Raw genomic sequence first — 26,104 nt, 5'->3', positions numbered from 1 at the left:
GCAAACACCTGCATCATGATGCTAGGAAGTGCGAAATCTAGAAAGACAATACTACCATTAAAGAATTTACTCTGGAATCTACAAGTTGAGGAAACAGATCTTAGGACAAAGAAAAAAATTAGCTGGAGAAAGGGTGTACATGGGGAGACTTAAGTTCAATGTTTGGCCTTGTTTTTCTTTTGTTAGCTTTATGATTCAGGGGATTTCTTTTTCTTTTTCTTTTTTTTTCATTTTTTATTAGCATGTATTCATTGTATAGGGGGGATTTACTGTGACAATTTCAAATAGGCTTGCATTGTATATTGTTTAGATTAGATTGCCAATTAGGGTTTTTCTTTAATTTCTTTAGGTATTGGTGTGATTATTATTTGAAGTTTGATTTATTTTTAATGGTCCATAAGGAAAATATTTGAGGAGTGGGGCCTTGCAAAATGACTGCTGAAAATATGCTCAAGGTATATCATAGCATTCCTGTGTAGAAAGCAATGGATAAAACTGTCATCAGATTGCAGTGCTAGCTGGTCCTCCCCTCAAGACTGCCTATCCCTCCACGTAGAACTCAATATACCCCTCCTTTTCAAGATTGTACCTGACTCAGCACCCATTTATAGTGACTAAATTAGCTCAGAGTTCTAGAATCACTGTTATCAAACTTAAAAATAATGTATACCGCCTGCATTAAATAACTCACTATATGTGTGCAATTTATTACCATCTGTCTGAAGGGGTCTCAATCTAAACTATTGATTGAATAAGTTCAAATGAAAGGAAGAAAGGCTCCTGCCCAGGCTCCTGATGATATACAGGGGAAGTTCAAGTGACAGAAATTAAAGAGGGATTATTGTATACTCTTAGGTACCATTAGAATTGAATGGTTCATTACTATAGTGATTATTATTATTGTACACTAAAAATTTTACACTTTAAACGTGCTATCTGAGGACCTTATAACAAATAGAACTAGAGAATGTCACACTGTGTAGCTTCCCAACCTCAGTAAATTCCTACCATTCTCCATACCTCTATGTGCCCTCCTCTCTTGGTCTGATGTGTTCCTCAAAATTCATGTATTGAAAACTTAACCCCCTGTGGAACAGTGTTGGAAGGTACAGCCTTCCTTTTGAGAGATGTTTAATCATAGGGATTTTCCCCCTCACAAATTCATTAAAGCTATTATAAAAGGGTTTGATGGGGTCAGTATGGAATCTCACCCCTCCCCCCGCTTCTGCATCTTCTTCCATGTGAGGACACAATCTTCTTCCTCCACAGCACTCAGAAACAACATGCCATCTTGGAGGGATATAATACCAGGCTCTTCACCAGACGAGTCCACCAGTGCCTTTGTCCTGGACTTTCTGCCATCAGAACTATGGCAAATACATTTCTATTCTTTATAAATTATTCAGTCTCAGATATTTTGTTATAGCATCATGAAAAATACCTCTTCACCTATTTCTTGTTGTTTTCTGAACCATTCCTGACCTTTTGGCTTTGTGTCCTCACACCACCCCAGTGCCTAGCGGAACAGAAAAGTCTAACTATTGATGATTATTATTTTATAATGTCACTCAAGCCCCAGGAAAGTCCTAACTAGTATTGTTCAACTCTTTTGGATTTTTCCAGAGTAATATATAGTTCCCCAAAGCCAAGTGTCACTTATGGCTCTATAAGCCAACATCAGATTCAGGCTTCCTACATGTCCAGCTGGGTCAATAATTAACTTACTCATTCATTCACTTTTTCACTCAGCTGTTTTTTATTCCCTCATCTATTTCAGGATTCATTCATCACTTCACTAATCCAGTCATAGAACCATTCATTCATGCATTTGTTATCTGCATATTTATTACAGTCACGTCACGTATACTTATGTTCAACCAATGAGCAGTGCATTACAATTTTCATTGACATATCCATTCTCGTTCCATGCTCATTCATTTATTTACCCATTCATTCATTCATTCATCCACCTTTGGGGGCTCATTGGGAGCTCACTCAGTCAGAATCTGTCTTGAACACTGATTCAAGAACAGGTAATCACTGTTTTTGAAAAATTCGCAAACCAGTCAAGAAAATAAATGTTGTGAGTCCAGGGTGGACCAGAGAAGGACAAGAGGTTAGAAAGATAAGTAAATAATAATTACTGCATGAGTACTAGTTGCCCAGTTCTTCTCCTGCATTATCTAAGTCAAATGCCTTCATCCCTTTAATGGATGACAAAACTGAATTTACTTAAGTGAACAGACATAGTTGAGATTTGAACTCAGGAATATTCATTCTGCACTTCAAGCTCTTAGCCGCTCTTCTATATTAAGTTACTATCACCAAGGACCTTAGTTTAGACTAGCATTTCCTGAGGAGTGGTATGGGAGACATCAAATTAGAAAGTTGTGGAGAGCAATTGGAAAGTGAGGAAGTGGTAACAATACATTTCTATCAGACAATTTGTCCTTTCATGGAAGATAGAAAAGGAAACTGAAGAGGAGCTTAGGAGTGAATCCCTGACAGAGCATCAGAAGGTTCTAATGAGCACAGGCAAGCAGATCTATCATTGTAAGTTTCTTCCATTTTTTCCCTTGAGTTGTGTTCATTTCTGTTGTCCCCACTGTGATTGTGAGCTGTTTTATTTACTTCTGTAAATACTAGGACTTAGCACAGGGCTTGTCAGAGGGCAGTTGATAAATTAGTACCTGTAGAATGAATGTCAAGTGCTGTGAAATGGATTCACACATTATCCAGAGTTGCATTTCACAGAAAGAAGGTAGGAGTAGGTCAGCTAAACAGGGCTTCCTACTAGGCAGCTTGTGGAACTAATTAGTTTCTAGAAGCGGTGATACAGAGAGTGCCTATGATAACCATAAGTAATAAAGTAAGTCAACATTGATAAGAAAAGTGTAAATTCAAGCATAGGAAAAGTCAAATTCTAGGCTTAACAGACAACAGGATCAGAGTTGAGGACAGGAATAGACATGTAGGACTGTTTCAAGAGCAGACAGAAAACTGGCCATGGCAAACTTAGACCTAGGGGGCAAATGTCACATGTCTACAACCTTTGGTTGTTTGTACAATTTCCTAGCAATTTGTTTCAGTCCAGGAGTCCCAGCAGAGAAAACAATCTTACAGGTGTGGAGAAAATGGAGGTTTTTTTAGCTCCAGTGGGGTGAGTTTTATTAAAAGTGTTATTAGTCTGTTGTGCAAGAAGTTCATTTAACACTCGTTGGAGCTTTCAAATGTGTGGACAGTTTTTTACAGTGATTTTCCATCTGATTCCTCTACGGGTTTCTTGATACAACCTGAGCACTAGATGAAAGGTATTTAAGGAGGGATGACTTTTAGTTTACTCATCATTTTAGTCCAGGGTCAGAACCTGCAGTTCATGTCCCACATGTTGTTGAAAGAAAAACAAACAAAAAAAAAGGGACATAGCAGGTGATGAATCATAGTAGGTGCTTTGACATGTATTATTTTGCTTCACAATGACCAGATGAAACAGGACCAGAAATTTCGAGGAGCTTTCACAAGGTGACACAGGTAGTTAGTGGCAGCATCAGCCAGTATTCAAACCCTGGTTAGTCTGACTCTAAAACTTATCTTGTTTCCACAGCCCCAAGTTGCCCCCAGCATTGGTTCTCTCTGTAAGAGAAGAGATTTCTCACTACAGGTTGACAATCTAGGATTTAGGGAAGGGAGACTAGGAGGAACAGGAAGAGAAAAGGAGAGGAGAGAGTCATTCCATGCCAGTTTCAGACTCAGAGATCACTCCCCAGCTGTCGGCTAAGCCCACAATCACTGTGGAGTTTTATTAAGGAGCAAGAGTCATAGAAGAGTGAAGTGACAGATTTAAAATTAACTTGCCAAACTTCCCATCAATATTATGACAGTCCCCAAGTGCCAGTTCAGCGACCCAATGCACCAACTTGACAATATTAACATAACTTTGTCAGAACAAAAGCTTCCCCTCTGTCTTTTCAAGAGAAGTTAATTTTGGGGAGACAGGCATTCTCTCTACTGTTTTTGGCATCTCTGTGACAGGTCCCTTTGGGCCAACCTGAGAGTACATGTTCATAAGCCTCCATTATCCTTCTATCTCCCTGGGGATTGCCACCCACGTGGGATGCTTAAGTCAGTCAGAAAGGTGCTTCTCCTCTTTAGGGATCTTTTGAGAGAATAAAGGCCAAGAAAGAGATTCTGCATACCTGTCCCTTCTAAACAATGACTTTGAATTTCCTTTGGCTTTCATATGTGGAGTGAGGATCCAAGATGGCCAGCCCAAACAAATTAGCATTTGAAGCACTATGATCTTTGTACCAGTTTTTATTAGCTCACTAGTCTAGTCTCTTATTCATCCTTTACCACTCAACTTAGACATTAATTCCTGAGGAACACTTAACTGGACTCTTAAACTCCATGCAAATTTGCTTCCACACCACTCTGATTTCCACATGTCATAATGCATGGGTAACTTTTCTGAATTTCACAGAATAAACATCTTTCTTTTGCTACTTTATGAGCTTAGTAGATAGAGTAACTATGTTATTTGTTATCTAACCCAGGCTAGTTTTGTCTCAGGTAAGTCCTAAACTGGAAAGGACTCTAGGATTAAAAATCATAAATTAGAGCTATCCTAGTTAAACTGGGATATAGGATCACTGCAAATGTGAACATATCTTATAACTGTTAAGCCCCCCTTTTATGTCTCTATCACCTCACCCAAAGGTTAAAATTTTGTCAGTGTAGGATGCTGAATACATGCATGAATGATTAATGAGTGGAATACTCTTTTCCTTGTCACAAATTCTACAGACAAACTCATAGAACAAATCCTTCCTTCCCTCCTTCCTTCCTTCCTTCCTTCCTTCCTTCCTTCCTTCCTTCCTTCCTTCCTTCCTTCCTTCCTTCCTTCCTTCCTTTCTCTCTCTCTCTCTCTCTCTCTCTCTCTCTCTCTCTTTCTCTCTTTCTGTGAAGGTAGGTATCAAACCCAGGGTCTTATGCATGCTAGGCAAGCACTCTACCATTGAGCTATCTCCCAGCCCTAAGTTCTGTTGATTTTCTTCATGCACATTTAGCTAAATATGGTTTTTGCCTTGCAAGTAAAAGGAAGAAACCATCAGCATGCCTGAGCATCTATACTATGTGTCAGTTGATTCAAACACTGAATATTATTTAGTCAGCTTTCCCAATGAGGCAGTTATAAAGGACAGTGAAGCTGAGAGGTCAGGTGTCTTGACTGAGGTCAGTGCTAATAACAACAGAGTTTGATTCAATTCCAGGTCTGCCTGAGACCAAACCTATGATCTAATCATTAAACTAACCTATTGTCTCAACTGTGTAGAGGAAAATTAAATATAAAGTAATACAGGGCACAAGCTATGACTAATATCAGTTCCCAGTTTAAAAATGGGCATAGAAGTTTCTCTGATCCACAAAAACTTACCACACCTTCCATGCAAAATTAATTAAAACCAAGAAGCTGGTGGTTCATGCCTATAATCCTAGCTGCTAGGGAGGCAGAGATCAGGAAGATCACAGTTAGAGGGCAGCATGGAAAAATGTTCAGAGGAGCCTATCTCCAAAGTACCCAACACAAAAAAGGATTGGCAGAGTGACTCAAGTGGCAGAGTACCTGCCTAGCGAGCTTGAGGCCCAAAGTTCAAATCCCAGTACTGCCAAAAAAAAAAAAATCACAATCAGTTTCTATTTAAACATTTTTATACAAAAAAAAAAAAAAAATCACCCCTAACTTACAGTGACCACTTTTTGAGACCTTAGTTATGTGGATGATTTGCTAGATCTTCGTAGCCTGTAATGGTGAGCCAAAGATGGTCCCAGACATTAGTTCAGCAGGAGGGTAGACATTAAAGAATCATACTAGTGTTAGTTTAACTTTTCACAGGTATTTCAGATAAAAAGTAATATAAAGACTCAACACACTTTTATTACTTTTCATTTATTTATTTGTTTTGATACTGGGATTTGAACTCAGGGCCTCATACTTGCAAGGCAGGTGCTGGACCACCTGAGCCACTCTACCAGCCCCAACAGTTTTTTTAAATCATTATTTGCTTGGATAAGAAAACTCAGTCATCTTATAAATGGTCAAGACAATACTGTAGAGAACTAAGGTTTGAACCCACATCTACTTGAACCCAAAATCCCTTTTGCTTTTCCTTTTCCTCTTTCTTTCTGGGCAATTCAATCAATAGTCACTAGTGGAACAGAGCAAATCCCTCACTATCACATTTTATGCTCTTTCAACCTCAGTGTCTTTCTATGAGAATGTTCATGACATTGGCTCTTTCCATGGACTTGCTGTGAGGTTTAAAGCAGATACATCATTTGAAGCATTTTGCAGGTACCTGTCCCATAGATGTCTGCTAACTGAATAGCAATTGTTGTCATCACTATTTGGCAGTATTAAATTACTGATGAAGGTTACTTGGTGGTCTATTGAAGACCACTACATTGAGGTCACATTAAGGAGGCAGTTTTGTTTTGTTTTTTTAAGTAATATTTCCTTCACCACCACCATTCTGTTACTGTCATCAGTGTTGGTCCCCTCAGCATAGCACAGTAATATAAATGGAGCAGACTGTGTGATTAACCAAGTAGTATAAAAGTGAGGAATTGTCTGAAGATGGGTTTGGAGCTGGACTACCTAGATTCTAACCCTGACTCCACCATTTACAAGACGGATGACGTCGTGAAAGGTGTTTAACCTCTCACAGCTCAATATCTGTTATAAGTAAGTGGATTAGCTGGGTATGGCAGTACAGGCTTGTAATCCCAGAACTCAGGAGTCTGAACCAGAGGATTGTGATTTTGAGGCCAGCCTGGGATATATTTGTGACCTTAATTCAAAAAACAAAAACAAAATAAACAACAACAAAATACCAACTTGTATGTGGAAGGCTTGATGGTGCCTCAGACCATATTGTAGGTTGTAAGAACTGAATGGGTTAGAAAGGTAAAGCTAATCCCTGGGTTTTCTTCTGATGTCACTGCGAGCTCATCCTCATCTTCCTTTATTGGTGGTTCCTTATCTCTAACCTCTCTGACCTCTGAGTATAGGACTGAGGGCTCAGGCAGGCTCTTCCACCTACTCCCTAGTGATTCACTGCTTGCTTCTTTTATATCTTCTGCATGCTAAAGAATCTGAAATTTGCATTTCAAGTCAGGTTTTTCTTCTAGACTATTGTCTTGTACTGGCTTCCTGACATCTCCATAAGGACCTATGTTAGACATGATCACATGAAGCAGATTGATGACAACTTGGGGTTTCATTATCCACTGCCTACTTTTACAAGTGACTGAAATTTTCCACAATCAAGTTCATTTTTTAACACAGTCAAAACCAAATTTTCGTTTTTACTCCCCTTCTTTCTGCCTATTCCTTTTTTTTTTTGTAATCTTTCTTGACTGCATCAATGGCACATCCATCTGTCCAATGGTTCAGGCCAAAATCAGGAGCCAACTTTGCCTCCTTGCTTCTTCTCCATCACCAGAAAATTTGGTTGTCCCACCTTCAGAATCTGCCTACCTCTCACCATGTCAACTCCTGCCAGCATGCTCTAAACCACTAGTCTTTCATCTGGACCGTGATAAAAACACAGGAACTGGTTTTGCTGATTTGACCCAGCCCCCCATGGTCTAGTCTTCATAAACTGGATGGAATGGTCCTTTTAAGACATAAGTCAGATCACCACCTTCATTTGCTCAAGCAATACATTGACTTCTTTCTCTTCTCACTCAGCGTAAAATCCAAAGTACTGCACTTATATGACTCACTGGACCTTCCCTACCCATAAGGCCCACATGCTCTAACTTGCCACCCACTACCTCTTTATTTATAACTTTTTCTCCTACTACTTATACCTTGTTCTAATGTTTCATCCACTTAGGCTCCCTTTTTATTCATAGAACATGCTGAGATCTATGTACTTGCTGTGCCCTCTACCTAGAAGCTGTTCTCCAGATACGTGCATGGCTCACTGCCTCCCTTGTTAAGATCTTTGCACAAATGTCACCTTCTCAGTCTTCTGAGTCCAGCCTATATAAGACAAATCCCAGGACTGGCACATTCTTGTCACCTGAACTTAACCTGCCTTTTCCCTAGGTTTTATCCACTAGGCAGAGTGTATAATTATTTGTTGATTATTCCCCATACTGCAGTATAACTCTTAAAAGGGAGTTCAAATCCTGACCTTCTTTTTCTTACAGCATTTACTTTAGAAACATAATTGCAAATTCTTTCTCTTTCCCTTTATATAATGTATTCCAAGTTTTCTGAAACAGTGAATGGCATATAAGAGGTAGTCAAAAATATTGATAATATGAAGATACACTAGTGCCTGGGGCAGGGTAAGTATAGTATGTGTGTCACTGTTATTCTTGCTACTTTTGTTATGTTACTGTTACTGCTGTTACTTTACTTTTACCAACTCTTATCTCAGTTGTCTCACAGTGTTATGTAATTATCCTGCTTTTTTATTTTATTAGGGGAGCACTACTGGGGTTTTAAATTCAGGGCCTTTTGCTTGTCAAATAGGCACTTTAACACCTGATCCACACCCCCAGCCCTTCTTTGCTTTTAATTATTTTTCAGATAGGCTTTTGAATTTTTACCAGGGTCTGGCCTTGAACTGTAATCCTCCTACCTATGCCTCCTGAGTAGTTGGGATTCCGGACATATATTATCAGACCCAGCTCAAATTATCTTTATTTTCTGTAGGAGGTGACAGAGGCTAAGAAAGGTGAAATCTTAGGCCAAAAAGCCCATGAGATGAAGTGTCCTGCCTCCAAAACTCAGGTCTTTCTGCCTCCCTGGAGCGCTTCATATTCCATAGAGTCATGGTGTTTGTTCACCAATGGGATCTCACACCCCTGTGTTTGAATGGTAGTATGTTAATGTAAAGCTTACTGTCTATGGAAAGATCATTAAGAGCTATCACTAAGTGGAGGAAAAAAGTGAAAACCAATATATTGTATTCATCTTTTGTGAGAGGAGAGAAATATTTAATCGCATTTTTTTGTATTTACATAAAGAAACACTGGAAAGATACCTGAGAAACTAATAAAAGTAGGGAAAAGGACAATCAGAAACAGAGAAACACATTCACTGGATTTCTTTTATATTTATCTTCTTTTTGAACTTTGTGAATTTAATGCTTTAACCATTTAGAGATAAACCTACCCAACTGTTATAGCCAAGAAGAGCCTATGAAGATGGTCTGCTCAGTGTAATGTGGTGACCAAGATGCCCAAACATTCCCCTCAGCTTGACAAAACTCCAGAATGACTTCTTCCAGACTCTGGATTCAAGACTCCCCTTTCCTTAGAGCATTTACTTTAGAAACTTGTAATTGTAAATTATTTCCCTGCTCCTTTAAGATGTAAATCTTTTTCAAAGTTTCTTGCTAGCTTTACAACCCAGAACACTGACATTTTCAAGGACATGAGAGCCATCCCTTTGAAAGCAATCATTAAGGAAGACAGTGTCCCTGTCTCCCAGAATCTGTGGGAGGGTGAGAGCCTAACCTCCATGGGTGCCAAGTAGCAAACACAGATGGCCTAATAGCAAAAAATACATTTGTAAATACAGGAATAACTCAATGTGCTGGATGCATATCATTGTTTAACCTCCCCTCTGTGTCTCTCAGTACTTTTATTCTTGCTCACCTCAGCACCTAAAAACCTTCCTGCATTTTGTTTCAACAGAACTGAGTTCAGACTTTGCAATAGCTTTCAATAAAAATCTTCCTTGCCTGTTTTAACACTGTCCAATACAATTTTTGCTTTGACAACTGAGTCCTGGATCAGAAAAGGGCTATTAGCTTAAAAACAAAGAAAACTGGAATAAAGTATGGACTTTAGTTAGCAATCTGAATCAATATCCAAGGGAAATAGGGTGTAGGATAAATTAGGACTCTGTACTATATTTGTAATTTATTTTCTTTAAATTGTTTAAAATAATGTTTTAAAAATAATCCTATCTGAAACTGGAGGACATGATACTAAATAAAATAAGCCAGATACAAAAAGACAAACACTGCATGATCTCATATGGGAGATCGAAAAAGTAAACCCATAGTAGAGAGTGGAATGTTGGCTACCAGAGGTCAGAGTGGGAGTGGAGGTGAGGAGACTGGGAGAAGGTAGATGTTGTTAAATTGCACCAAGTTTCACACAGGAGGAATTGTATAATTGTGGTACCTAGAGTTAATAATATTGTATTGCATATTTAAAAATTGCTCTCAAAAGGATCTTGTAAATGTTCTAAACACAAGAAAAATAAAGATGTGAGGTGATGAATAAGTTATAATTAGTGTGACAGTCATTCCATATATGTGTGTATGTGTGTGTATAACACTGTGTCCTATAAATATACACAATTATTATTTGTCAGTTAAATATGAAATCATGTGTGAAGATAGTATAACGTAATGCATGGTAAGCTATTGAGTAATAGGGGAGTAAGGTGACAGAGAAAGAGTAAGTAATAGAGTGGGCTAGTCTGATTAAAATATGATCTATACATGTATGGAATACTAAGGCAACCCCCCCTCAAACAATCAATATATACTTAAAAAATGAAAGACAGGAAGGTAAAGCAGGTCTATTAGGAAGTGGGTACCTGTGGGGGGAGGAGAGTAACCAGAGAGGGTGAAAGAGGGCAAATATGATAGATGTACTTTGCAAACATGTATGAAAATAGAACATTGAAATTGTTCTAAGAATGGGGGGAAGGGGATGAGGGAGAAGGATGGAAGTGATTGTTCTGATTAAGATGTATTGTAAGCACATATGTAAATGTCACTATGTATCTCCCCTCTACAACTACTATATGCTAATAAAAAAAATTGTGTGTGTGTGTGTGTGTATGTGTATGTGAAATCCTATCTGGGTGGAGTATTGTGATATAGAGACCATCCAAGTATCAATATGACCCAGATAAGCAAGACTGTGGCACTAGCCTTATGACTACTGGCAAGTCACCTGACCTCTGAGTTGAATTTCCTCACCTGTGAATGACATGTGTAAATGTACTTACTCCATACTCCTTCATCAGTGGCAGAAATTGTTCCTTGGTGGGAATCTTAGAAGACATCTTAGACATTATAGTGGCAGTGGTCCTTCAATGCTTAATCCTTCTTAATAAAATTGTATCTCTAAGTATTTAACTTCTGTTATCAGGGAGAAATCAATTTTGATTTAACTTTTCTCTGTGGGGTGGTTAATGATTAAACAAACAAAAAACAGGTAAGAAACACTGACTTAGATGATAACCAAAAGCTAGCATGTTCTTTTCTCTTTTATCCGATGTTAGACTCAGGCTTATTCTACTTGAATCCCCACAACCCGGCACATAACAAGAACTCAATGAATATTTATTGGTTGGTTCACAAGGCTGAAGGAGAATTTAATTGCAGTTTAGTTTAATTTTCAAGCTACATCTCCACTTTCTCTGCAAACAGAGATGCAAAAGGCCTGAATGGCCTATGGGCCTCACTGTTCCTAGAAACTGGGTCTTCAGGAACTACTAAGAGATAGCCAGGGAATTACTAGAAAACTAAAGGGGTATTCTTTGGAGTTCTCTGAGCTATGCAATGGCAAGAAAGACTAATTCCTTCATTACTTTTCCTTCCTTCTACTCTAGAAAGCTTCTGAAAGAAGCTAAAGAAGCTTCAAGGTCACAGTGACTTCTTGAGAGAAGGGAAAGGTGGCTGGCTGACTCAAAGTCACAAAGTACACACTGAATTAACCAGCTCTGAGCTACCCAAAAGCCTGCAGCCATGGCTCCTAGCTTGTGCCTGCTAATTAACTGCCCCCATAGGCTCAACTGAGAATCTTATATGGCATAAAAAATAAATGTTCATTTCAGACCCTTAATGCCACCTTTGTGGTATTCCACTAGATTATCATTAATAGTAATTATTCAGTAGGAATGTTACATAAAACCCCAGCTACTGCCCTTGGAGTTTTCTGTATTAATTTACATCCAATAAACTGTGATCATATCTTTCATTGGAATTGTTACCAAATACATTTCTATTCAGGGCATCTCCCTGAAATGGAAATATTTCCCTAAAAATTAATTTTCTTGCTATACATATGTAGGCTTATTAAAGTTAGCTTAGAATAGACGTTTTCATTTCTCTGGAAAGAATACAAAGAAAGTAATGCTGGCAAATTTGCCTCTCACATAATCTCAAATGTGACAGAATGCACACTACAACACAAAACTTCTGAGTGAGTTGTGCCTGAGTGGTCCTTGGATTCATGTTAAGACAATGTTCCTAATATTTGTACATGTCTTTACAAAGCCTTTTAACCTCATCTTAGCTAGTACCACCCCTTCTTTCCTATAATTCTCCTGTAGGTGGGTACTGTTATATTCCTGCTTTAATGGTAAGTAAACTGAGGCTCAGAAAGGTCATTAAACCATGCGTGTTCTTACAGCTAGTAATGGTTTCCTCACTTCGGTGCTTAAGTAGCTCTTCCTGGTTGAATGACTAAACTTTCTCAATGATTTTCCTAATTTTATGATTCCATCATCCCACCTTCTCCTTCTTCTTGTTATGGGGATTTAATCTAGAGCTTTGTGCATACTAAGCTACACCACCACCAGCTCCCCACTTCTTGACCTGCCTGATGTTCACGTCTGGAGACTCTCAGTACTGTCACTGGCCTACTAACAGTTAATGTATCCTTCAGGTCACAGTCAATACCTTTTCCAGAGAGTCTTCTCTGCTGCTTCCCCACTCCAACATAGAGTGAGATGCCTCCACTATGTTCCCTTGGCACTTGTACTTCCTTCCATCATGACCATAGCACAATGCAAAGAGAGCTTACTCAGTGAGCAGTCCCTTCTGTGTAAGAACTGGGCCCTTGACTCTTATTTTCATCCCCATTGCTCAGTACCTAGTAAGTACTCAATAAAAAATTTAACAAATGGGACTAAAGTGATAAAATCACAACTGGAACCTCTGACCTCCAGTGCATCCCTCGGGTGTCCACTCTCATTATTAATAAAACAATGACAATAACAAATGACTTCCCCATGTGATTTCTTCCAGGAGTAAGTTACCAATTTTGCCTTGACATAAAGCAAATATAGTAGAATTTGAGCACAGTGGACTCCATTAATGAGGATGCATAATGCTTGGCCAGAGGGTGGGCTGGATCGGACCTTTGGAGTGTTTATTTATAAAAGAGATTGTAAGCACATTATGCATTAGCAGTATAAACAAGATCGTGGGGGACATGGCAGAAAATACTTAAGAGAACAAACTGCCTGGAGTCACTTTGGAAGCACCCATTATGAACAAACAATCACTGTGCTAATTACAATTGCTCTGCTAATTACAATTACTGTGCTAATTACAATCTATCCTTATCTGTTCCATAGGTTCCCCAAGGACTTTTCCTTCTGAGTGCTTAGACCAGCCTGAGTTACTGCCTGCATTTGATTGTAATGAAATGGTGCGTCTTTAAAAATTGTCTCTGCTTCAAATGTCTCAGTGATTCACATAGGCTTCCCCTCTCCTAGAAAAAGTACATAGTCAGGGATTCTGAAGCCAGAAAAGTTACAACAAAAAGATGTGAAATGGGCCTGGGTGCTTTGGTTGTTTTAGCATCTTTTACAGACTAGAGATGCATTTTTGGATTAGTTGGAGAACACTTGAAATATGGTATATATAATTTGCTTTCCTTCATGTAATGACCATGTTTGGTATATTTAGAGATGCAAGCATTAACAATAAAACTTGAGGTCAGTTGCTGTGGTTCAAACCTGTAATCCCAACAACTGGGAGGTGGAGATTGGGAGGATCATGGTTTGAGTGTAGTCTATGCAAAAAGTTAGTGAAACCCCATGTCAACCAATAAACTGTCCCTGGTGGCATTGGGCCTAGCATCCCAGCTATGCAGAGGGCAGAGGTAGGAAGATCTAGGTCTAGGTATGGCTGGCAAAAGTGGGAGAACCTTTTCAAAAAATAACTAAAGCAAAAGGACTGGGTGGCATGGTTCACATGGTGGAGTGCTTGCTTAGTCAAACCCTATATCCAAATCCCAGTATGGTCAGAAAAAAAAAAAAAGAAAAGAAAGAAAGAAATTAAATCAGATATTTTTCTTTCTTTTCTCACTATAAATAGGGTAAATATTAAAGAGACCTTAAAAATTTAATTACAATTCCTTGCCCTCCTTTGCCCAAAATAAATAAAAGGCATCTTTCACTAAAGTTTAATTTTAATAATTTCTTTCTTTCTAGTAAGTGTCAATGGTATGATACTTTTGTTTCAGTTTTTAAGAAAAATAAAGTTTCATTCCAGGCAATGCCTTTCCAAATGGATATCTCAATACTTTTTGAGAAGTCTGTCTACTGCCCTTGACCTGAATGAAGCAAGCTGTAGCCTGGTCCTCTGCTGGTTAAGTAGGTTTCTATGGCAAGTTATGATGGCTGAAATCTCAGTGTGGGCACATAGAGGAGGCATGGATCTGGGCCTCCAACTGTGGCTTTGAACACTGGAGGTAGAAGCTTACCTCGAGTAAGTGCCTCTCACATTAGCACTGATCTCTGACCATCCCTGTGTCCATCACTGAGCAAGGTGAACAGACATGAAATAACCTATGCTGCCCTATGCACTGGAGCCTATCAGATTGCAGGACAGGTCCTGTTCTGTTCACATGTGCCATGGGAGAAACACCTGCCTATGCCCCTCAAAGATAGGCTTTGAAAAGAATAGAAAAAAGAAGTGTTATAATACTAATCATGTTTAATGGCATCAGAAAATGGACCAGAAGGATATGATGACATCATTATAGGTAAAAAAAATCAGGAAAAGTAGATGGTGTATGGCCCAGTCAGGTTTACTGGCTCAGCTTCATCCTGTTTGGATACATTTCCTTTCCTATTGGTCAGTGTCATTTCTTGGCTAATTATTAAATGTTTTTAATGTTATGATGAAGAGAAGAAAGTAACATACCCCTGACCTAAGTCCATTGCCAGATTTACATAGTAGATATGATCATCTCAGCTCCCATTCTTAGCAAGATGTATTTCACTGCAGGCCTTTCAGAAACAGAGGTACCTCTAGGGCACAGTTGATAAAAACACATCAGAAAGGTTATTCCAAGGGGAGGCTATATACTCCAGGGTGAAGGAAATTTTGAGCTTTGTCCTTTCCACACTGCTAGCTTAGCTGTGTGTCTCCCACAGACCCATAGAGAATAGAGGCTGCTTCTGCCCCTACCCTGGCAATGTCACTAAAACACAATGTTCACCTAATTGTGTGTTGTTTGGAGAAAGTTGAGAGGATGAACCTGACTCCAGCCTGGAGAAAGTTTTGATGGGGAATGAAATAAAAACATCTTCACAGGTTTGAGGGGAAAGTAATACAACTGAAGTCAGAGGAAACAATGTTTATTGACATCCTACTGTGTACTAGAACCTTTGCTTATTAGATTGTTAAATCCTTGTCACATCCCTTATAAGATATTTCAAAATAAAATCCAAATTTAGGGTTGAAGATCTTAGGGTTCATAGAAATTAAGAGATTTGTCTAAATTTATAAAGATAGGAAATTATAGATATGGCATGTGTACCCTGTTAGCTTTTCATGGCAGCATCCTACACTCAGAAATAGGATGGAATTCCTGCAGAATGTTGTACCTGGAGGTGACCCATGCCTAAGAATACTCCTTAGATATGGAATTGCCAATTTCTTTAGCAGTTGAGAACTTCTTATTTGCTAAGAACAAATGTGAAACATACATCAATTCCATTTAGTTATCATAACACCATAAAGGGGGAGTTGCTATTATAATTATTCCTAATTTAAGGATGGAGAAAACTGAGACTTTCTTAAATAATGTGCATATAGTCATAGAGTTGACAAATGGACTCAGACTCCAGAACTCAAAACCAGTCATCTTACCCCAAATTATTGGATATGTCAATCACCTAGAAATACTAGTGAAAATTCACTTTCCCAAGACCCTTCTCTGTGAGAAAATCATATTTGTTGGTGAGACTCCAGGCAATTGTTAACATCAGGTGAGTAGGAAAGTCTACACTAAACCTCTGGCTACGGAGGTTGAGTAGAAAGAGTACTCTGGGCCAGAAGCTGTCATTATTTGTCTGAGATCTGCAACAACCTTCTTCAGTTACAGAAGAGGCAACCAGTGGAGAGAATGGCCAAAGGTGACACAGCAGAAAATGGTAGAACAGTTTCAGAAACCAGGGGAAATGGACAGGGGATGAACGGAAAGGAATTAGGGAAGTGCTGGATAAAGGGTAAAAAGTTTCAGTTCTATAAGATAAGTAGGTTCTAGAGACCTACTACACATAGTGCCTATAGCCATCAGTAATGTATGGAACACTTAAATTTTTGTAAGAGTGTAGGTTTCATGCTGAGTATCTTTACCACCAATACCAAAAAAGCTCAAAATCATGAATGATGGCTATATCTACACCTGTGATAAGGATGATGTTTCAATGATACTTATCTTCAAATTAATTGAATTATTTACATTAAATATCTACAGCTTTTTCTATGTCAATGGTACCTCAATAGACGAATTTTAAAACAGAATAAGAAAATCAGCTTTCTGATTCCTTGAACCGTGGTACAACCTAATTAATTGCCTTCTCCTCTTTATGGAAGGAGGAGTGCTTATGGAGGAGGTTATGGGAGCTAAGTTTCCTTCCATCACTAATTCAGAAATAATTATAATAACAATACCCATTTCCTGGTGGTGTGAAAATTAAATGGGATTAGTACTTGTTTCATATTTGTTCTCAGCAGACAAGGAGGTCCCAGGTGCTATAGGAAGTTGGCAATTCCATAACTAAGGAACAATCTTAGGCAGAAGTTACCTCCAGGTTTATAATTCTACAAGAGCTCCATTCTATTTCTGAATAAGGGGCTCTGCCCTGGACAACTAACAGGGTCCAAATTCCATATATGCAGTTTCTTAAAATAGAATTCAAGGAAACACATAAAGGTAATTCTTCCATCAATTTTGACTACTAAATACTAAAATGACCAAGGCTCCAAACAGTTGAAGAGACTTGTAGTAGCATGACCAACACATCAACACCATCATGTCAAGCCATTGAGGTTTTAAGGTTTTTTATTCTCAAGGCATAAATTGATGCATTTGAGCATTGTGTAAAGCCTAATTGTTAATGATTATTTCATACCAGGTATTGGAAAGATCAAATGCAAAAACGCATAAAATAGGTAGTACGGGACAATACATATAAAAATACACACATGGTTAAAAAGGCAAAATGGGAGAGACAGAAAGTTCTAGAAATAGCATGTGCAATTTACCACGTCTCAGTAAAGAACTAGAAAAACCATAGGCCTGACAGCTTTGAGGGGCCATTTCGTCAGATCTGACTCAGTCTTCTCAGATGGGGAACAAGTTGGTGCCACTAACAAAGACCAGCTTTTCTCGCATTCTTAAGACAGCCCTTCTGTCTCACTAAGCGTGGGTTGCCGGTGCAGAATCCTAAAATCCCACATCTTACCCAAAACTGTCCTCTTATGCTATTCAGTATGCACATCTGATAAGCAGACCAGATTGGAAAGTGCCTTTCTAGTAAATCTGTCATGAGCTCCTCATGTCCTTTGTAGGTCATTCTTGGAAGCCTAGGAGCAAATGTCTGCTACCACGAGGGCTGTCATATATTTATGATGAGGCTTTGCAAACTCTACCATTGCAATTCGCTCAGTCTTTATTCTTTTTTTTTTTTCATTTTTATTATCATGTATTCATTTTACAAGGGGGATTCATTGTGACAATTCTAAATTGATTAGATTGCCTTCACCATCTCCTCTGTCTTTAATCTCCTAAGTGTCAGCCCTAATTCTTGAAAGGTGCTCTTATGGCTTGACTCACTCCCCAGCCCACAGCCCTCACTCTTAAGCAACCTCTATTGATGCCATTTCTGAGACTCCAGGCTCAATAATAGTTCTTTATCTAAATCCTCACAATCTATAACCTAAGTTGACCTTTCTTCCTATAGGAATGAAGTAGAATGGATAGAAGAGGGAAAGAGCAAAAAAGCAAACAAACAAACAAACATCAAATACCAAGAAGCTGTATGAATTTATCTCACTCCAACAGTCTGCTGATTCCCACACTGATCAAGAGCTAAGAGAAGGGGATTCTGATAGTAACCCTGCATGGGTCATTAAGACCAACACTGTACCCGGAAAAGGATTAGAACAGAAAGCCTGACATCACTCACTAGGTTTAGGGGCAATTCAGATGTGAGCTTGTTGGTGCTTCACATTTTCACAGAACTTGACATTTTACCAAAGGGTTTTTATAACTATTCACATCCATTTGAACCTGGTTCTTAATCTCTCTTAGCACCTCCCAGCCTCTTAAAGCAATCCTTATTCACTCTCTAGGAATAAACTATATTTTTATTTTTTCATGACCTCTGTGTCTTTTCTCTGTTATTTCAGGTCTCTTCTTTGACCCTTTTACTCTTCACACTTTCCCCACTGCCTCATCCTTTGGCACTACCTTTTCATTTCTCAAGCCCCTTTCAAATATGTCTACCTTTTAAAATTCTCTCTGTGCTTATTCTTCCTTTCTTCCGTGATCCACTCTTTTTTTATTGTCTTTGTTTCTCCCTCCTTATCTCTCCTTGGATCTCTGACTGCTCTTCTTGACACTCTTGCCCTGTTTCAATCTTTCTGCATGTCTCTCAATGTGCACCAGGCTTACTATTCACACATGGTGCATGACCTTGGCCCAGTCAGAAGTCTTAAACATCTCTAACCATATGTGCTCCAGAGGTAGACTGCAGCCTACCTGTGGCAACTTGAAGATATAGCCACCCATGGGCAGGCATTGCATAAGATCTCTCCTTAGTCAGTTATGAATTTGGCATGCTTCCATGGCACCTAGTTTCTACCTCTGTACTGAAAACAGGAATGGATGGAACACATGCTGGCTGTCCTCACCACATGCTAAAATGGAATATGAAGTTGCATATGTTCCTTATCACAGAACTGGAAACAAGGAGAGCTATAGTCTAAGAATCATGAACTCTAACTTTGGATCCCAGGGAAGACCCAAATCTGTGAGTGCTGGTAAAGATTTATCTTTCCTGGGCTTCAGTTTCTGTGCAGCAAGGGGTTAGGTCTGAACTAGTTAATGTTTAAGTACTTGTCTAGATGAGAATTTTAAATTTTAAAGCATTCTGTAAAGCAGAAATCCAGATTGCTTTTTCAGGGAGTATCGAGAGAGAATGAAAATACAGACCTTTCTTATAACAGCAGTTGCTAGGTTTGGTCATCTGGAAAGGGCAAGAGAGAAGAGCAAAGCAGAGCCATCAGTGTCATATGGAAACTCTTTGGCTGGCAGAGATTTGGTTATCCCAGGCCAGTCAGTTGTCAGGAAAAGAGCCATATGGTAGAACGGCTGGTGGCAGTGTCTGCTGGCTACTCTCTAGGGCTGGACCGGAGATTACTTGGAAAAGGAAAGAAAGGAAGGAGGAGGAGGAGGTGAGAAATGACAACTGCCTTTGATGATGAAAAACTTGCAGGCCTTCTGGAATGTGGAGGACAAAGGAGCTCCAGCCTTCCAAACCCCCATCTGGGGCTCAGGAAAGGAGACTTGAAGAAAGATCAATTTAGACTCATCCAGCTTTCCTTCCGGCACTAGGGGAAGTTGATTTAACATGTGGATCCACAATTGGACATGATCTGGTGATGGAAATAATTACAAAACCCAAGGAAAGGAGAGCTTGAATGGAAAGCATTACTCTAACGTAGTGGTAGTTTGTGAGTACCCTAAATTTTGAGGCTGTCATCAAAAGAGAAAAGCTCTGTTCACTGTATGGCCTTCCATAAACAGATCAGGGCAGACACAGGCCCTGGTTTTTGAGAGACAACTCAAGGATAGTGGAGAGGAGTTGGGAACAATGAGTAAAGTGCTTGAGAAAGAAAGAAGACTCTTGATAGGCTAAAATTCCACCTGGACTTGAGTACTCCCATGCCAGTCTTTGGGTGATATGTTCTTCCTTACTGACCAGTTGTTGGCAGTGGGAAGATAGCATGCTGAGCACTCAAAGACTTTAGATCATGGACCAGCCCTCATTAACTTTTTAAAATATTTTTTGCAGTACTGGGTCTTGAACTCAGGGCCCACTCTTTGAGTCATCCACCAGCCCTTTTGTGTAAAGGGTTTTTTGGAGATACAGTCTTATGAACTATTTGACCATGCTGACTTCAAACCACAATTCACCTGATCTCAACCTCCTGAGTAGCTAGGATTACAGGTGTGAGCCACCGGCACCTGGCCTGACTTGTTTTGTGACCAAGTTCTTCCTCCGTATGTAAAATGAGATCCCAGGAATCCATTAAGTGCATCCAGGATTTAGCATCTTAGTACCCACATGATACTCCCTTTGAACCAAGATAATCTTCACAAAATAGAATAGAAGCTAGTGCATTTGATCATTTATCTCATGCTAACCACTCCAATAGTATCTGTGAGAAATCAACCTACATCAAACATGCAATATGTCTATCACAGTAGCTGGCGTTTGATAAATTACTCCCTTTTAACAATGAGACAGTAGAATTTTGCTTGTTATGGGTGGAGCTGAGATTTGAAAACAGGCTTATTTGGAGGTTTGTTACCCTGATTTCCCTCCTATTTTTTTACATGTCTAAGATGTTATAGGTTCCTTCCTGGACAGGACAATGCCCTGTACCTCTCTCCCAAGAGGCATTGTAACTTCAAACTTCAGTTCCAATGCCTGTCTCTCTTCTAATTCCTTTCAAAATTTCCACAAAATTCTTTGGGAAACATGGGCATTCCTTAGAATACTGCTTTGCAAATTAAATTTTTGCTATTATTTTTCAATTGTGCATGTCATCTTTCATGCTTGCAAATTCCTTCCTCAAAGGGAAGGGATAATTTACTTGTTTTTCATTTGGATTACAAGCAGCATTATTCTATCCATCATGGTGCTCACAACACTTTCATAGACCATCCAAATTACAGAAAACCAGCATTGTAGAATCTCAGTATTGAATAATAGTTTGTGTCCTTACATTTCTCCTAAAACTTTTCCAACAAAGTTTCATTCAGCCTCAGCTTCAGCACCTAAATAGTTGAAGGAACCTTGGTGCTGGGAATTGGAGAATCTGTCTCTGCCAATAAATTGCTGTGTGACTGCCAGTCACTTTTATCACCCTTGAATTCTTTCTCGACCTTTCCTTCACTTGCAACTGCTCATTGGATCTCACAACTATGTCCCCAAATCCCTTTTCCCTCCAATATTTATTTCCACCATCCTTAGTTGGAGCCACCACTTGCTTACGTAGCTCCCACAATAAACAGCTAATTGACACCCCCATTCCACTCTCCTCCATGCATTCTACTTCCCATACAGCTTCATGAGGTTGAAATATGCCAAGCAATCATTGCATATTCCCTTCTTTTAATGATTTAAGAGATCCCCTACAGTTGTTAGAATAAAGACTCCGCCTGCAAAACCTCCACTCTGCCACTGCTTACTGCCCCAGCTTTACGTCCCACCATTCTCCCCTTACCTAACTCAGTTTCAGCAATACTAGACTCCCATTTCCTGAAGCCAACCAACTTCTTTTCCTTCCTAGAACATTTATCTCTGGTGAAAACTTCTGCATTGCTGACTCCTACTCATCTTCTAGGTATTTGCTAAGTAACATTTTATCTGAGCAGTATACTCCAAAACCTGGATTTGGCATATATTAGATTCTCCAAAGCTATCTTATCCAACAGAGGTGCCCTTACAACTTGTTAGAACCACATTAAATCCCATTGTTAATTGCTTTCCTGGAACCCTGTATTTCTGCTTTGTTAAGTAAATGCATAAGATCCCCCCTTTTAATTATGCCTAAGTGCCAGGATGTGGGGGCTATTTGTATCTCATTTTCCATTTTGTACTCAATAATCAACACAGTATCTGGGACAGACAGCATGTGGGGGCCACAAGGATGCATACTCTTAGGGAATTTTCATTTCCATTGTCATGTGGGGGGTATACTTAAAAAATAATAACAAAGCTTTCGAGACAAACTTACATCTGAATCTGAACCCTGCCTATCACTGGATGGTGACATTGAGAAATTCACTCAATCTCTCTGGCATTGACCTTTCAGTTGTGAAGTAGGGGTTATGGTTACCTCAAAAGTTTCTAAATAAGAGGTTATACTAGCATTTTCCTGGATCTCTCATGTCCTAGAAGGAGGTCTTTGGAAAGTTTCTTTAAATTTCTGCTTTTCAACTGTGGAAAGAAAATGATAATAGTTCCTGTTTCACAAGACCATTGTGAGGATTATACAGGTTAATGGATAAGGTAGTGCTACAATACCCTAGATATATGCTGAATTAATACTAGCAGCCAATATATTATTAGCAATAGTAGTAGTAAGGATCGGTTTAACATAGAATAATTCTTAATAAATGGTAATCACCTTGCCATACCCACTATAATAATCATTATTATTTATTTATTCTTTTCTGTTTTTGGTGGTACTGGGGTATGAATTCAGGGTTTCACATTTGCTAGGCAGGCACTCTACCACTTGAGCCACTTTACCAGCAGTAATCACTACTATTAAGAAGATGATGGGATGGGGATGGTGATAACTATAATAATGATTTGATATTACTTCTGTCATGTTTATATATGACCTCTAGTGAGAAGAAGGACTTGCTTTGTAATATTCTATTCCTTTTTCATGAAAAACCATCTGAAATTGTAGTTTTTATTTTTAGAACATCCATTCTTATATACAGAAGAAGACTTCAGACCCGATGACCTTTTGGATCTTCATATTTTGAATCATGAATAAATCCCACCCAATGTCTCTCTTCTCTAGGAAGAATAACCCCAGTTTATTCAGTTGTCCAAGAAACCCTTTCACCATTATCCTGTATGTCTAATTTTCATATAATCTGGCAAAACTAAGTCATCCTTTAATGAGTATTGCTTCTCATCTTTGAACTTTCCATGTACCACTCTATCATTAACAGAGAAAGAGATCTTTGACATATTGCTGGGGAAAAAGAAGCAATTCCTAAACAGCTCTATTAAAATTTGAGGTGTGTGCATGTGTGTGTATGTAGACAGACAAACAGGGAGAAAGAAGGAAGGTTGTGTGTGAGAGAGAGGTATTTAAGAGTGTTCAGACGAATATTAATGCTGGATGTTTCTGGGTGATAGGACTTTTATTTTCTACTTCATTAAATGTCTTTATTTTTAACTGCCTGAATAGCATCTATAAAGATATTTTTATTTTAATAGATTGAAAGATTAATTAAATTTTTAAAAATTCCATTAACTGTACTTACATGATGATTTCAGGTTGAATTTAAAATATGTGAACAGAATTAGAAAAATGGAAGGGTGGAACAAATAAGTGTGAGGTCAGTGAAAAAGGAATCTCATAGAATGGATTTTGATGAGATTTAACACGCCATGGGTGAGTATCAGTGAGCCAAGATGATGGCTGGCAGTATAACAGGTCTCCTTCCCACCATGCTAATAGCTTCCTCTCCCCTGCCTCCCAGATTTCAGGCTATTGACTAGCAATATGAACATGTCTGCCCCATACCTAAAGGTCATCTGGAAAACTTGGCCTTGATTCACATGCTGGGTCCGGTTGTTGTAACCATGTAGCATCTCTCCAAAGAGGGTATCATTGAATTTGGAGTCAGGTTTGAGGCACTTGGGGCCCTCGCAGACATCTGAGAGCATTAGGCAGGATTTTCCATCAGGTGCCAGCTTGTACTCTTCCACACAACTGCATGATAAAACAAAGCTGAGAGTTAGCTCCACATCCTGGGTGTCTTCTTTGGAGGTGACCTAAAATCAAGGCTTCCTTTGCTTAAAAAACAGGTCAGAGTTTAGGAATGGAGACAAGTATGTTGCTGAGATCTATCTAGGGCACAGGTGCCTAGAGAGAAGCATATTAATCCTGTAAATTGGTAAAATCAGGGAAAGTCATTTGTGACATTGTGGAGGAGTCAAGGGGGATACCAGCATGCACATCCATGCACAAAGCAAATTTAAAAATGGTTTTCCATGAACACACAGACTTAGAAAAGCATGACAGACAAATTCATGGGGAATTATCAACTAGTTTCTCAAACAAGAATCGATTCCCAGAGTATCTGTCGACCAAGGTTGAATACTGTAGCAAAAACACAGTATTTATTGCCCTTGTAGCACAGAGGTGACCTTTCCAGGACCATGGACAGCTCACACAGAAGGCACCACTTCTGTTCAATTATCAAAGTTATCAGCTTCTGCTGTTTTCTCGTCACAGCTCCTGACAGCTCCTTTGAAGCAGAGATGGACCCCTCTGTAGACCCATAATGGGTTGTGGAAGTAAGATTTGCAATTTGGGGATGCTTGCAGTGGGAAAAAGCATGGGGCAGGGCTAGGGGTTAAGGAGATGTAGCTTAGTGGTACAGTGCTTGGGGTTCAATCCTAAGCACCATCAAAAAGGAAAGAAGTAAGAGAGGGAGGGAGGAAGGGAAGGATGGAAAGCCTGGGGCATTAGGGGAGGGTGGAGTGGGGCAAAGAAGAGCAGAGCCTCTACTTCTGAAAAATCAGTCCAGAAGAACTGGAGTTCTTTGAGTGTCTACTCTTTGATGGGTCCATACTAGACTTTGGGAGTAGGGCATACATAAATCAACAAGACAGACAAGAGAATAGGGAGCACAGTTCGAGAGACCTCTACAAATGTCAGATCTATGCAAATCTGAACAAGTCACTTAACTTCTTTGGTTTCAATTCCCTCATCTGTACAATGTGTATGATCCTCCAATCTTACCATAATTCACCAGGATGCCATGAGGTCACAAGATACATTGACTACAAAAAGAAATTGAAATGTACTTAAGAAAATAATAAAAGTAGTGATGGCAATGGTGGTGTTTCTACTTATCGAGTAGGTTCTATCTACTGGACAAGTTGCATATTTATATTCTAGCCATGAAAAAAGGCAATAACATCATTTCTGCTGCACACATAAGCAAAAAGAAGATCCAAACATATCACTGTGAATGGCAAAGCTGACATTTAAATTCAGGTCTGTGTAGCAGCTAAGCATCTTCTTTTGCTCTTGTCTTCTCCAAATCTAGTAGTTTCTGTTTACGTAACATGACCTTGGTTAGATTAACTTTGAGGCAGTATAAAGCAGGCACTCCCTTCAAAGGGTGGAGTGGAGACCCAATGAATCTGATTGCAAAAATTCTAAACTCACGGGACAAGACAGAGGCTCTGTGAGGTGGTTTGGAAAGAAAATGTAACCAGGTTGCTGGAATCTGTTGCTGATGGACTCTAGAGACACAGAGCCCAACTAGAAGCAGAAAATAGCAAAGCTGAATACTTGATTGAATATCACTGTAGTGAAAATCCAGGAACACTTTATGCATGAAACAAATTGTTATTCCTTCCTTGCTTCATTCTAGCCCCACCATGTACTATACAGATGCTGACTTTCTATTGTTCACAAGTTCCTGCTCAATGTGCAGAACAAAGATTCTTAGGAGGACCTGTCCTGGATTCTTGGTAATGTCTATTCCCTGCCTTTATTTGCATCTGTTAAATATAAGGAACTTCCCCATAATGCATACAAAAATGTAGAACACATGATAAGTGCCCCATAAAGTCTAGTTATATCCATTCATCTCAGGAAATTCCTGGCAAATACGGAAGAAATGGTTAGATGCAACAGAATTCTGTCTGTCTGTCTGTCTCTGTGTGTCTCTTTTTCTCTCCCTCTCCCTCTCTCTCTATACAAATGACTATGCATTTATGAATAAACACATTATTGTTGTAAACGAGAAAACATTTTTAAAGTGTATAGAGCACAATGTGAAAGCTCGTCATTTCTCATTCTGCATTTCCCATCCCAGTGGTCATCACTGCTGTCTACAATGTATTCTTCTAGAGTATTTTCAATGTATTTAAATGTATATATTTGTATGCAGTGTGTGTATATATACACATATATGCTCTTATATACACACATTTAATTATAAACTCATAGCAGAATTATAAACTCATAGCAGAATT

At 39.1% G+C, this 26,104-nt stretch overlaps 1 protein-coding gene across 5 annotated transcripts in view; it reads right to left on the bottom strand.

Moving 5' to 3' along the window:
- Positions 1-26,104, bottom strand: part of Astn2 (astrotactin 2) — an 888,234-nt gene that overhangs the window by 288,036 nt on the left and 574,094 nt on the right. For all 5 annotated transcript variants that reach the window (XM_074051155.1, XM_074051156.1, XM_074051153.1 and 2 more), the window contains one exon: positions 23,634-23,822. In XM_074051155.1, coding sequence (XP_073907256.1) covers positions 23,634-23,822 — 189 coding nt within the window. The remainder of the gene's footprint in view (positions 1-23,633; positions 23,823-26,104) is intronic.

The sequence above is a fragment of the Castor canadensis genome, chromosome 13 (genome assembly GCF_047511655.1).
Source record: "Castor canadensis chromosome 13, mCasCan1.hap1v2, whole genome shotgun sequence".
NCBI lineage: Eukaryota > Metazoa > Chordata > Mammalia > Rodentia > Castoridae > Castor > Castor canadensis.
Note: the sequence above shows the minus strand (reverse complement) of the source record. Positions and strands in the feature narration are given on the sequence as shown.